General features: G+C 48.1%; 5 protein-coding genes across 5 annotated transcripts; 4 read left to right on the forward strand and 1 right to left on the reverse strand.

Annotated features, from left to right (window-relative positions):
- Window positions 1-326: 326 nt before the first annotated feature.
- Z518_07366 (uncharacterized protein) lies at window positions 327-2,375 on the forward strand (the record flags this gene model as incomplete). Its single annotated transcript, XM_013415495.1, has 10 exons — window positions 327-406; window positions 457-512; window positions 565-713; window positions 765-779; window positions 835-850; window positions 1,314-1,594; window positions 1,636-1,704; window positions 1,756-1,770; window positions 1,819-2,072; window positions 2,126-2,375. 10 exons carry the CDS (start codon window positions 327-329, stop codon window positions 2,373-2,375), a joined length of 1,185 nt encoding a protein of 394 aa, XP_013270949.1.
- Window positions 2,376-2,643: 268 nt separating this feature from the next.
- Z518_07367 (uncharacterized protein) lies at window positions 2,644-3,865 on the forward strand (the record flags this gene model as incomplete). Its single annotated transcript, XM_013415496.1, has 3 exons — window positions 2,644-2,996; window positions 3,058-3,198; window positions 3,286-3,865. 3 exons carry the CDS (start codon window positions 2,644-2,646, stop codon window positions 3,863-3,865), a joined length of 1,074 nt encoding a protein of 357 aa, XP_013270950.1.
- A 63-nt stretch (window positions 3,866-3,928) lies between these two features.
- Window positions 3,929-5,866, reverse strand: Z518_07368 (uncharacterized protein; the record flags this gene model as incomplete). Its single annotated transcript, XM_013415497.1, has 3 exons — window positions 3,929-4,852; window positions 4,926-5,671; window positions 5,782-5,866. The coding sequence occupies 3 exons, from the start codon at window positions 5,864-5,866 to the stop codon at window positions 3,929-3,931; spliced, it is 1,755 nt and encodes a 584-aa protein (XP_013270951.1).
- A 569-nt stretch (window positions 5,867-6,435) lies between these two features.
- Window positions 6,436-7,639, forward strand: Z518_07369 (uncharacterized protein; the record flags this gene model as incomplete). Its single annotated transcript, XM_013415498.1, has 4 exons — window positions 6,436-6,532; window positions 6,583-6,688; window positions 6,784-7,242; window positions 7,291-7,639. The coding sequence occupies 4 exons, from the start codon at window positions 6,436-6,438 to the stop codon at window positions 7,637-7,639; spliced, it is 1,011 nt and encodes a 336-aa protein (XP_013270952.1).
- An 893-nt stretch (window positions 7,640-8,532) lies between these two features.
- Window positions 8,533-10,841, forward strand: Z518_07370 (uncharacterized protein; the record flags this gene model as incomplete). The annotated part of the gene is made up of 4 exons (XM_013415499.1): window positions 8,533-8,716; window positions 8,783-9,253; window positions 9,314-10,348; window positions 10,405-10,841. The coding sequence occupies 4 exons, from the start codon at window positions 8,533-8,535 to the stop codon at window positions 10,839-10,841; spliced, it is 2,127 nt and encodes a 708-aa protein (XP_013270953.1).
- Between the last annotated feature and the right edge of the window lie 869 nt (window positions 10,842-11,710).

The following is an 11,710-nucleotide window of genomic DNA, read 5'->3' on the forward strand; positions in this document are numbered from 1 at the left end:
CACAATACTTGGTTGCAACGGCTTTCATATTCTCAGGGTTATGCTGTGGACTACTCCTATGCCCCCGGTCTGGGTGGGTTATCAAGAACTTCGGTTAATTTCCAATCCAGCATTCAGGTCTTCGTCTCCACTTTCGCTTAATTCCATGGTTAAATTCGGAGAGAAAAGGCAAAGCTGGTGAGGGGAAGTGTCTTTTTTCTGCTTGGAGATATACTGTGTTCATAGGTCCTAGGAAAGGTTTTCACGGGCTATTGAATTGCCGGAGATTCGTCAAATTGTGCAATCAACATTGAATTGCGAGAAACGAGCTTTAAGAGTCTCGAAAAATGCCCGGAGCCTCCATTGATTGGATAGTTCTGATTCCAGACCATGAGAACGCTTTAGAGAAACGAATGAAGGCAAGACCGTACGCGGAAGCTCTACACCGAAAGACCTACCAGGTGCTGACTATGACAGGTCGCATTTAGAAGGTCTTCAGCCTCGTATCAAGTGCGGGGCTTGGGTCATGGGCGGTAAATCCCAGGTCTCGAGTTCTGAGCTGCACGGTGATTGATTTTCTCCAAGGAGCAACCGTAAGTTCACCCCCCATTGAGGGCGAACCCAAGCAGTTCAACGGCAGCTGTCTCGTCGCGAGAGCGCAGTCCAAGGAAGAGGTCATGGAGGAGCTCCGCAAAGATGTCTATGCGAAGGAAGGTGTTTGGAATCTGGATAAAGTAGGTAGATGTTGCGTGATGGCGGAAAATAAGATGCTGACCTGACAACAGGCACAAGTCCTACCGGTGAGACGTTTGCATAGAATTCTCGTTGGAAGTATTTACTTATTTTCTTTTGCAGCTGATGACCGCGTTCCGTACAGCTTTGTAGGACTGTACAGCTAGTTCAAACACAGACACCGCATTAGTAAATCATTATCCGTCAACTAGGAAAGCTTTGTGGAGTCTGGAAGCTGTGCAAGGCTCAGGGTGCACATGATTTATGACATTTGGTGATTCTCTGGTTGTCTTGAACGAAGATACATCTCCAAAGTGGTCGGCAAGAATTCCGCGGCCCACATACTGTACATCGTCCTTATAAATTTCCGGGAGACGTGCATCACGATCAATTCTATACATCAGGCTCGACAAGGTCGGATTTCTCCCGATATGGTGGTGAATCCACCGAATGGAAAATCCTGGTGGATTCCCAGCCTCAGGCGACTGGCACATATGATCTATCGCCGGAAGAGCTACGGCGAGAAGAAGCTTCCCGGCGAGCCGTAGAGTCAATCAGGAAGTGACATGACGTGCTGTTTGACGCATACTGAAGATTCTTAGCAAACGTGGTATTCGAAGACTTCCAATGCAAATCATTTGACGGGGGACGAATACCGGTACGATTATATCGTCAGAAACAGCCGAAGGGCTCTAAACAGCTGCCAGTCTACGTCTGGTATCACGGTGGAGGATTCTTGTTCGGCAGCATATCTGGGGAAGACGGACACTGCTTCAAGATCGTCAATGCATTCCCTCTCATCGTCGTCAACGTTTGTTACGGACACACGCCAGAATTCAGATGGCCAACACATGCAGAAGACGCTGCTGCCGCTCTGAACTGGGTATTGACAACATTCATGAAATGGGTGGTGATCCAGATAAGGTCTTGATTGCCGGTCGATCGGCCGGTGGACTCCTTGCGGCAGGAGTGGTGATTCGAGATCGAGAGATTGTATGTGATATGGGAATAATCCTTGCGTTCGCAGCTGACAATACCTATTAGCACGGTCGAAACCGAGTTTGCGCTCAGATCTTGGATATTCCAATGCTATGACACTCCTCCAAGTTTCCACGAGACCTTATTGCGCCGGGAAAAACATCATACGATGAAAATCAACGCGCACCGATCCTCCCCCGCACTCGAATGGATTTATTTGAGCATTTGGTAGGAGAAGATGCCATTTCTGATCGTCTGTTTAATATTCTCTGCATGAAAGACGAGGATCTTGCCGGTTCACCTCCGACACACTTCCACATTGCGGGCCGCGATATCTTGCGTGATCATGCATTTTTACTGAAAAGCAAACTGGAAAGGGTGGGGTAGGTTTGTCCATCTACAGTTATCTTTTCGTGAAAATGCTGAACGTCTCAAGAACGAAAACATCTTTCAACGTCTATCCAGGTATGCCTCACGGATTCCGAAGATATGGTGAGTTGGAAGCAAGTATGCGGTGGGACAGAGATCATTTCAGGGCCATCGAAGATCTATTGGAGATTCAGATAACACAAGCATGGGACCTCAGGCAGGTCATCGAGGGAACACTCTTGATACTTTGTCTATTGGAAGCCTTTCCGAAGATCAAGAACGAAGACACTGGACATGCTCCTTTACAGAGTACGTAGATAATTACTAGGCTTGAAGTTGGGGTTGAAGTTGTCTCTGCAGTCTCCGCACTGCGTCGCCATGTTCTCGGCAAGTCAATTCGGCACCCCGGCTACAAGTGGAGGGCAATGCCCTATTCCATATCAAGAAGGAAGCCCGGCCTATCTCCAAACTCGGCCAGCAACGTATAGAATTTCGGTTCGCTTTTTATTTCGTCATCAACGTTTCCTAACCATTCGTTTATCTGGACTTTCTTCAACGTAAATTTATCTCCTTGAAATATCCAACATGGCCTCCAAAATCAAGCGATTCCAAGTGCCAGCCGGGGCAACAGCTCAAGTCAGTATCATCGATTCCACAACCAAAATCAACAAAATTCGTGCCGAATATCTCATGGGACCTGCCATGTCCGGACTGGAGTACATGCCCGAAATCCCCACTTGGTCCTTCCTGGTCGAGAGCGCGACGGGTCGCAAGGCACTTTACGACTTGGGCGTGCCTCCAAATTGGAAGGAATTCGCTCCCACCGTGGTCGAGACGCTGCACAAACGAGGCTGGGAGATTGAGGCCGAGATACATGTCGTGGACATTCTCAAAGAGAATAGAGTCGATCCGACGGATATCAACGCTATTGTTTGGAGGTTTGTTACTGTTATCGATTCCGAGTCTTCTCTGGTATTGATGACTAATAATGAGCGATAGTCATTGGCATTGGGACCACCTTGGGGACCCCTCTACATTCCCCCCAAATACAGAGCTCGTTGTCGGACCCGGTTTCAAGGAAGCATTCTTTCCGGGATGGCCAGCAAAGCCGGACTCGCCGGTTCGGGAAAGTGATTTCATGTAAGTGTCAATTTGTGCCACCAAAAAAAAAAAAAAAAAGGGAGAGAAGAGCTGTACTTCCATTGCTGACAAATTCGCTTCTTCAAGAGGACGCTCTGTACGAGAAGTCGAATTCGGGCAAGACTCCATCCAAATTGGGCAGTTCAAAGCAATCGATTTCTTTGGCGATGGATCATTTTACCTACTAGATACACCAGGTCACGCTATTGGTCATCTAGGAGGTCTAGCACGTACCACCTCCAACCCTGACACATTTATGTTCTTTGGTGGAGACTTGTGTCACCATGGCGGCGAAATTCGACCATCACCATATCTCCCTCTACCGAAGCAAATCGATCTCCATTTCCCAGGCCTTTCGAGAATGAGTTGTCCGGGTGCAGACCTTGAAGCGTTGCAAACATCACGTGCGCGAAAGATCGATGAACCATTCTTCGATCCGGCAATGGGTTTGTCAATTGAGGAAGCGATTCGAACCATCAAGAAGACACAGGAAGCTGATGGAGACGATGATGTGCTCTTCATCTATGCGCATGACAGCTCCGTGCGTAGAGTGGCAGACTTGTTCCCCTTGAAAGCCAATGATTGGAAAGCAAAGGGTTGGCGGGAAAAGATGTTGTGGGATTTCTTGAATGATTTTCGAGAGGCCATGTCAAGATATCCCAAATGACGATTGGAGCAGACATGGGAGCTTGAGATCATCAATTGATGTATGTGATTGTCCTTTGCTATCTCATGATATCAGTGAATCAAAATCCACGCTATCGAAAGGCTGGTCAAACAAGTCTTGAAGTTGTATGCTGAGATCATTCGCCCACTCAGTTTCCATAAATATCGACGGCGGACTGTGCGTGAGAAGCGTCATAAAAACTTGACTTGTCTCACTGCTCGTCCCGGGAAAGAAATCGAGATAATTGATGCCATCCTCGTGCGTCAAGTCCGTTAGTGCCGATACTGTAATAGAGTGTGCGGCTCCCCGTCCTGAACGATTGTTAGGGGGGAGTCCATTGAGTAACTTTTCAAATCCCACGAGGAACATCTTGGACGAATGCCAAAGTTTGGACATTTCTTTCAGGGCAAGAAACAAAACGTCAAGCTGCTCGTTCGCGCCGTCTCGTAGACATTCGACTTGACGGGCGTGAAGCAGGGCCAATGCGGCAATGCTGATGTACCAACCGGCCATTCCTGGGAGAAATCTGAGGCTGCCACGGGTCAAGTAGTCCTGAAAAATCCGAGCGACACAAGACGCGGCCAGGATCGCGGCAGTGTATGCCTTTGGCAATGGTTGAGCAGAGGTGTTCATGTAAAGGAGGGTGATTGCTGTCAAGTATGGGAGATGGAGCTGGTGAATGTGCCGGTCAAAAATCTTCGTTCGGCTTGTGAGGAATGGGAGCTGCAGGTGTACGGGAAGTTGGTGAACCCAGTCAATAAGTCTTTGGGCAAGGCTGAAAGGAAAAGGGGTTGCGTCCGTACGACGTGCCAGGTGTGTTGATACTTGTCCAATGATATCGCAAATATTTACCCAGTGGATAAAGATCTCTGCCTGAGCTGTGTGATCAGCCGGGAAATCTTCAAGGGATGGTGGATGAACGTCGCAGTCATCGGGATTTATAATACAAGGTCGACCTTGACAAATAGATGTCAGGCGTTCTCTTGCCTGGGGAACACATTAGCCTTCTAAACATTGAAATGGGGGAGGAGATTGGACTTGCAAACAATGTCCACCACACACGTCGTCTCAGACCCAAAGATTCACCTGGTTTTAACGTATGATAGTTGGTGACCTCCCTGTAAAGGCCGATCTCCTGTCCCAGACGGATTGCAATGGAAGTCCACCAGAATTGGCTTTCCATGCTAACGACATTGGGCGGGCCCGCACTCCACCAGTAGACCAGGATAATCGAGATGATGCGCACCAGTGTGTTATGTTCTTGATTTTTGTGGAATAACGTCTTCATGCGTTCATAGTAAGTTCGCGACTTTTCATGTTCCACGACCGGTGGATTGATTCTGCTCCCAAGGAGTGCCAGTGCTTGCTGCAACAACACGGACTCCGCGAAAGGCTGTCCCTCAAATATGCTCGTTCGATCCAGGACAGGACACCAAGGGAAACAGAATTCCATAAAAGTTTCGGCGAAGCTTTGTTTCAGGATGGGAGTCAAGGTCAGTCCGGATACATCGATGTTTCCTTCGTACGACTCTAATGCGTTGTTTTCCTGTGGACCGGGTTGGCTAAAGATGGGCAAGTATCCTGACTTTCCCAAGTAGCTTCTTTCATTTTGGACCGCAAATGACGAGTTTTGTTGTGGTTGGTCAAAGTCTCCGGTGGCATTTCCGGTGATGGCATTCGGTTGGCCCAGGCGGTGCCGCTCACGGACCGCAGTCTCGGGGCAGGCTGCTCCGTGGGATGAAGGAGAAGACACAGGATGTGATTCGCCCGAGGGAGATATGATAGCATTGCTGTTATTTCTTCTGTCTGCGGGTTGTTGATGTCGTTTATGGCCCCGTACGCCTCTCGGCTTTGAAGCTCGAATACTACATCCGACACGTCAAGGTCAAAAATGTAAAACTCGGTAAACCACTCACCTGCACGGAGTTCTCGAATTGCGGCAATGAGTACAGCTTGATTCTTTCTCCGTGGTGGAGATGTCACATTTGATCTCGAATGCATCTTCAGTAGGTCCCAAATATAAAGGAGATCGAGAGATATATCATACCTTTTTCTCATGGCAACGAATACAGACTAGGTTGGCTCGACGTCTGATATTTCGCTCAGGACTGGGACCAGGGTGAATATCATTTTGGATATTCGTCATCTTGCTGTGAGAGTGGCCCGCAGGGAGAAATAACCGAAAAACCGAAGAAGGCTGGAATTCGCTTAAATGAAGGATGGATGCGGGGATGGTTCAGACAACTCCTCGGCTTTCGCTTTGAATACGCTGTCTCCAATTTGTATGGCTGGAGACATTATGCCAGGGACCGGCCAATGGAAGTAGGTAGTTTCTGAGGACGGAAAGTTGTTCGTATATTACTCGTGTCTTATATAATCTGAACTTGAGATCACGTCCAGTACGTTCCTGTTCTCCAATTGAGTTGAGAATCTAAGGGTTTGTTCAATATTGCCCAAGCCGGCCGCATTTTCGGGAATACAGTATCTCCAAAAAGTCCCGTGTCGACTACATAAAGATCTCGTTTGAGCTCCTATCAGAGCAGAGGCAATCCAAAATTGAACCGTTCACTATGGCATCTACAACCTACCCGATAAGTACCGCCATTGACTGCCCTGAGAAGGTAGACTACTCGAAGGCGTCTGGAAAAAGTGTCATCGTCACAGGAGGTGAGCAATATCAATATTGAGAAACATACCCGTCAATTAACACATTCCAGGCAGCAGTGGACTTGGAGCTGCTTATGTCAGAGCATTCGCCGATAATCGGTTTGCGTCCCCTGTCAGCGAAGAATATTGGGACCTGAGATACCTTGCAGAGCATTCGTAACCATCGCAGACATCAAGCCTCCCACAGAAAATACGAACAGGCCAAAGTATGATTTTCAATTATTCATACCAATCGAAGCTGATGATTAAAGTGTTCGATATGTCCAGTGTGACGTGAGAAATTGGCAAGACCAATTGACCGCATTCAAATCGGCCATCGCCCATTCTCCCCAGCATTGTATTGATATTGTAATAGCTAATGCCGGCATTTCGGGTTCCGACGAGTTCTTTGAAGGCGCGTATCCTCCTATCAGTGTGATGGAGGATGACATTAATGCTAGTGAAGATGACGGTGACGAACCTCGCCAGCCTCGAACTGGAATTCTCGAAATCAATCTCCTTTCCCTTGTCTATACGGCAAAGCTCGCAATGCATTACATGAAGCGACAAGGACCTCAATTTGACAGATGTCTCATTCTGAAAAGCAGCATCATGGGCTTTCTGGATACCAATGGCTCTCCCACGTATGGAGCCGCCAAACATGGCGTACGCGGGTTAATGAAGTGTCTCAGAAGAAGGAGTGGGCTCCGAGTCAACGTGGTAGCACCCTGGTAAGAAATCATGAGGTATGAAATCAAATCTTGATTGATGAGAATTAGGTATATTGCGACGCCTCTGATGAGCGACGCCGTCATGAACACGCTTACAACACAATTAAAGGAGCAAGGTTCTGGGTTCGCCCTTGTTGAGGATTCAGTCAAGGCTGTCATGCGTATAGCTACCGATGATAGCATCAATGGTGAGCTCTTGCCTTGTTTCATGGATCAAAATGAGAGTTCTGTCTGTGATGTAGGGCGTTCAATCGCTGTTCTTCCACGAGAGACTTCCAAATCAGGTTATTTGGATCTCGATTTGGATGACTTCAAAACAGGAAGTCTTTACCATGATCTGCAAACGATATGCTCAAACCTTACACATAGGCAGCTTCCCCCACAGGAACAGAAATAGTGTGTAAGAATGTAGGAGGAAGTGGGACCCAGTAATGCTCTGACTAACCGTTCCAGTCGCTGCCCGGGGATTATTTCAAGGAAGATGGGGAGGTAGTTGGGCCGGGTTGCTATATGAAAGGGACGACTTTGGATCATTCGGAAATCCTTTGAACATCAGCCTCCCGTGTTTGCAGAATACATATGTTTGGCACTCGTGAGGTAAAATCACAATCCTGCCAGAATCATGCATGCGCGCGTTCGAGAATTGTCTCTTCCGCGGCACGCCTCTGCTGTCGGCGGGAATCAGCCCCTTACAATTTGAAACACTCCATTTTGATAATGAATACAAACCTACCAAGGAGTTCAGCTCGTGAGCAGCAGCAATATCAACAGGGGATCATCAGGCCATCTCACATGTGAGCACCAGCAATATCGTACATGATCAGCCAAAACCAGATCCTCGCCGATGCAACACCAGTGATCATGTCGAGATTGATGTCTCCTAGGCTTCCCGATCTTGCAACCTGGGTGTCGGTGGTTCTCTTGTTGCCCAAGCGCATGATGGTAAAACACTCAGGAGGAATAGGACGTCATTGACGTTGTCAGTGCGGCTCAGCGTTTCGAATGCTTCAGCCTCTTCGCTCCTGGGTGCCGCATCTGCCCGAACGCGCACCACTTTGGTTCGGGTTCAACTTTGGCCGGTACGACTGGGAACAGTCTCAATGGTGGCCGTAGTACTTGCTGGTGATATTTGACTGCACCCAATACCCAGCAGATTCGTCAGGTCAGCCCATTCTTTTCGTCCATGAAGTCGTTCCCAAGAAAGATATAGGGAGTAAGCGCCTCTAGGGTCCCTTCGCGAGGACGACGCAGGACGACTCTGGAAATGAATTACTCAATCGATCGATGTCAATGCCATACCCCGCATTCGGCAATCAAAATTCATACCCCAACATTACATTGGACGATATAACCGATGTTAACAATCTCGGTAAGACTGGTTATCCTGGTATGGTCGGTCAACGAGCTTTTGATCCGGATTCAGCATTTTGCCGTTTCTCCAACTCTCGAAAACGAACAATCTCGGAATGTGAAGGTAACGAAGCCGACAATCTCATAGAGATCTTTAAATTTCAAGTTTTTTCATGTTGATATTCTTGAGGTTGTTCGAACACGGGATCGGAACTCTGGAAAATCGCAGAAACGGGAAGACTTACAATCGCCATGACTCTCTCAGCAGACATGGAAAATGCCGGCCCGGCCGTGGATTCCATGCCAAATGGATTTGACAGCATAATCAAAAGTACAAAAATAACAGACGACTGTTCCAAAGTGGGTCTAGATTATCATATAAACGGCACTGTCACGAGCAATGCGGACATCTCAAGTCCGCCAACCACTTCCAAAATACCTCGTCTCCACATCTCGAAAGACTATACAGTGACAGAGGAACCCATTGGAACCATTCGACCAGCCAGGATTATATGTATCGGTGCTGGTGCGAGTGGGGTGAACATGGCGTACCAGGTACAGCAATACGTGCGGAAGGCTGAACTCGTTATATACGAGAAAAATGACGGGATAGGAGGAACGTGGTATGAGAATCGATATCCTGGGTGTAAATGTGACATCCGTGTGTACACCACTTCCCTATAATATTTCCACTGGCTTCGGTTACTGACTCTCTCAATAGCATCGCACAACTATCAGTTCTCATGGGAACCAAACCCAAATTGGAGCGAAATGTTTTCGCCGTCTGATGAAATTCGCGAATATCTCGAACACTGTGTTCAGAAATATGATTTGGCGAAACACATCCATCTCAATCACAAAGTAATCGGAGCCACGTGGGACGAAATGAACTGTATATGGAATGTGCAGATTGAGGACACAAGAAAGCAAGGAATCTTCTCCGACTGGTGCCATTTCCTCGTCAACGCCGGTGGAATTTTGAACGATTGGAGATGGCCAGATATTCCTGGCCTACACGACTTCCAAGGGAAATTGGTCCATAGCGCCAACTGGCCGAGAGATTGGGATTACAAAGACCTCAGGGTGGCGGTCATCGGGAACGGTTCGACTGGCATCCAAATCGTTCCTGCTATCCAGCCACATGTCCGGGAACTCATGCACATTATTCGGTCGCCCACGTGGGTGACTCCGGGCGCGGCATCTCGATATCCATCTCTCCGGGGTGGCGCAATGCCAGACAGGTTCAGCGAAAAACAGAAGGAGCACTTCCGCGACGACCCAGCTTCATATCTTGCTTTTCGAAAACAAGTGGAGCGAGAAATCAACTCCAAGTTCCAAATGCTCGTGAATGGCAGTGAACGAGCAGATGAAGTTCGACGAATGGCACATCAAAGTATGGTCCAGCTTCTTGGGCCCGAAGGCGCCAAATTTGCCGACAAAATCATCCCAGACTTCCCGGTCGGATGCAGGCGCATAACGCCCGGAGTCGGGTATCTTGAGAGCTTCACCAGAGAGAACGTTCGGATCATTACAGACGTCAGAATCGAGAGGGCCAACAAGACCGGCCTGGTGCTATCGACCGGCGAGCATCTTGAATTAGATGCCATCATCTGTGCGACTGGATTCGACGTCTCTTTCACACCTCGTTTTCCCATCCACGGTCGGGATAACATCAGCTTGAAGGACGTCTGGTCCGAACCTAACATCCCCTACGCGTATCTTTCGATGGCTGTGCCAAAGTTCCCTAACTATTTTAGTAAGCTTTCAAGACTTTTTCGACACACCGGAGACCACTCACACTAACCATGATAGTCTTCCTCGGACCTAACGCCCCCATCTCGCACGGCAGCGTTTTTACCATTACAGAACAATGTTCCAAATATGTAATGCAGCTAATCACCAAGGCACAGACCGAGAGGATCAAAGCATACGAAGTGAAACAAGCAGCCTGCGACGACTTCCTTACGCATATCCAGCACTTCATGCCCCGGACAGCCTGGGCCGCGACATGCAGATCATGGTTCAAGAACGGCAAAGTCAACGGACCCGTCCTGGCCATTCACCCCGGAAGCCGTATTCACTGGTTCCATGCCCTTGAACGACCAAAATTCGAGGATTACGAGTACACATATGAAACGAACAATAGGTTTCAGTACCTGGGAAATGGCTTTTCTACTCGTGAACTAGAAGAGGATGGTGATGACACGTGGTTTCTTGAACACCCTGAAGCGAAGTTTCTGTATTATTGAACAATTTGGCGTGCCGCGCTTTAACGCTCTTCAGATAAATCGTTGGAGAAGATAGAAGAAGAATCATTAAATCCGGAGGAACGAGCGACGAGCGACGAACGACGAGTTGGTTTTCCTCGACACATGAGCTCATGGATTGGGTGAGAACGAGTCGAATCATCTGAGGGATAGAGAAATCGTACGGAGTATTTAGATTCTGAGTTAAAAGTTCATATCTCAATTTGTTGTCAAGAAAATTAAGCAAGTAGAAGTGCATGTTAGCAAGCCCTGCACCCATTTAGTGTACCACATATTTGGTGCAGAGCACCCCTCGACCCGCTCTTCTTTGCTTACTAGAATATCTTCTAATCAATCGCCTTCTCGCTAGCAAGAAGGAATCGAGGGACCGAGGGGTTCTGTTTCCCAAATCGAGGAGCTGTTTACTGCCTGCTGCTACTGTGTACAGCCTTGCGTTGGTGGAGGCGATTTCGACCCCAGTGCCTAGGCAGCTACGCAAAGATCACATCAACATTGCGGTATTCTAGTTCTCGCCTTCATATCAAGATATACCCACTCCAAGTAGACCCCCTCCATGTTCACATTCATACCAGACACCGACACTATCTGTCTATCATCCACGGATGTCCGGGACGTTGAAACAATAAGGTCATGCATCATAGCCTTGGAACGGGATGTTACAAAAGCCGAGCGAGAAATCATATTGCTGTTCCAGGAACTTGCAGCCGTGGAAATGGGAGCCGAAGGGGCGAACGCATGACTGAGAACACTAATGGAAACACGACCAAATACGGAATTGAGTTCATTGAAAGCAGAGCGAAAAGTGCGCTCAAAAACTTGAAATCCTTGTCCAAAGGCACTGCAGGAGGGGA

This window comes from Rhinocladiella mackenziei, assembly GCF_000835555.1.
Source record: "Rhinocladiella mackenziei CBS 650.93 unplaced genomic scaffold supercont1.5, whole genome shotgun sequence".
Taxonomy (NCBI): domain Eukaryota; kingdom Fungi; phylum Ascomycota; class Eurotiomycetes; order Chaetothyriales; family Herpotrichiellaceae; genus Rhinocladiella; species Rhinocladiella mackenziei.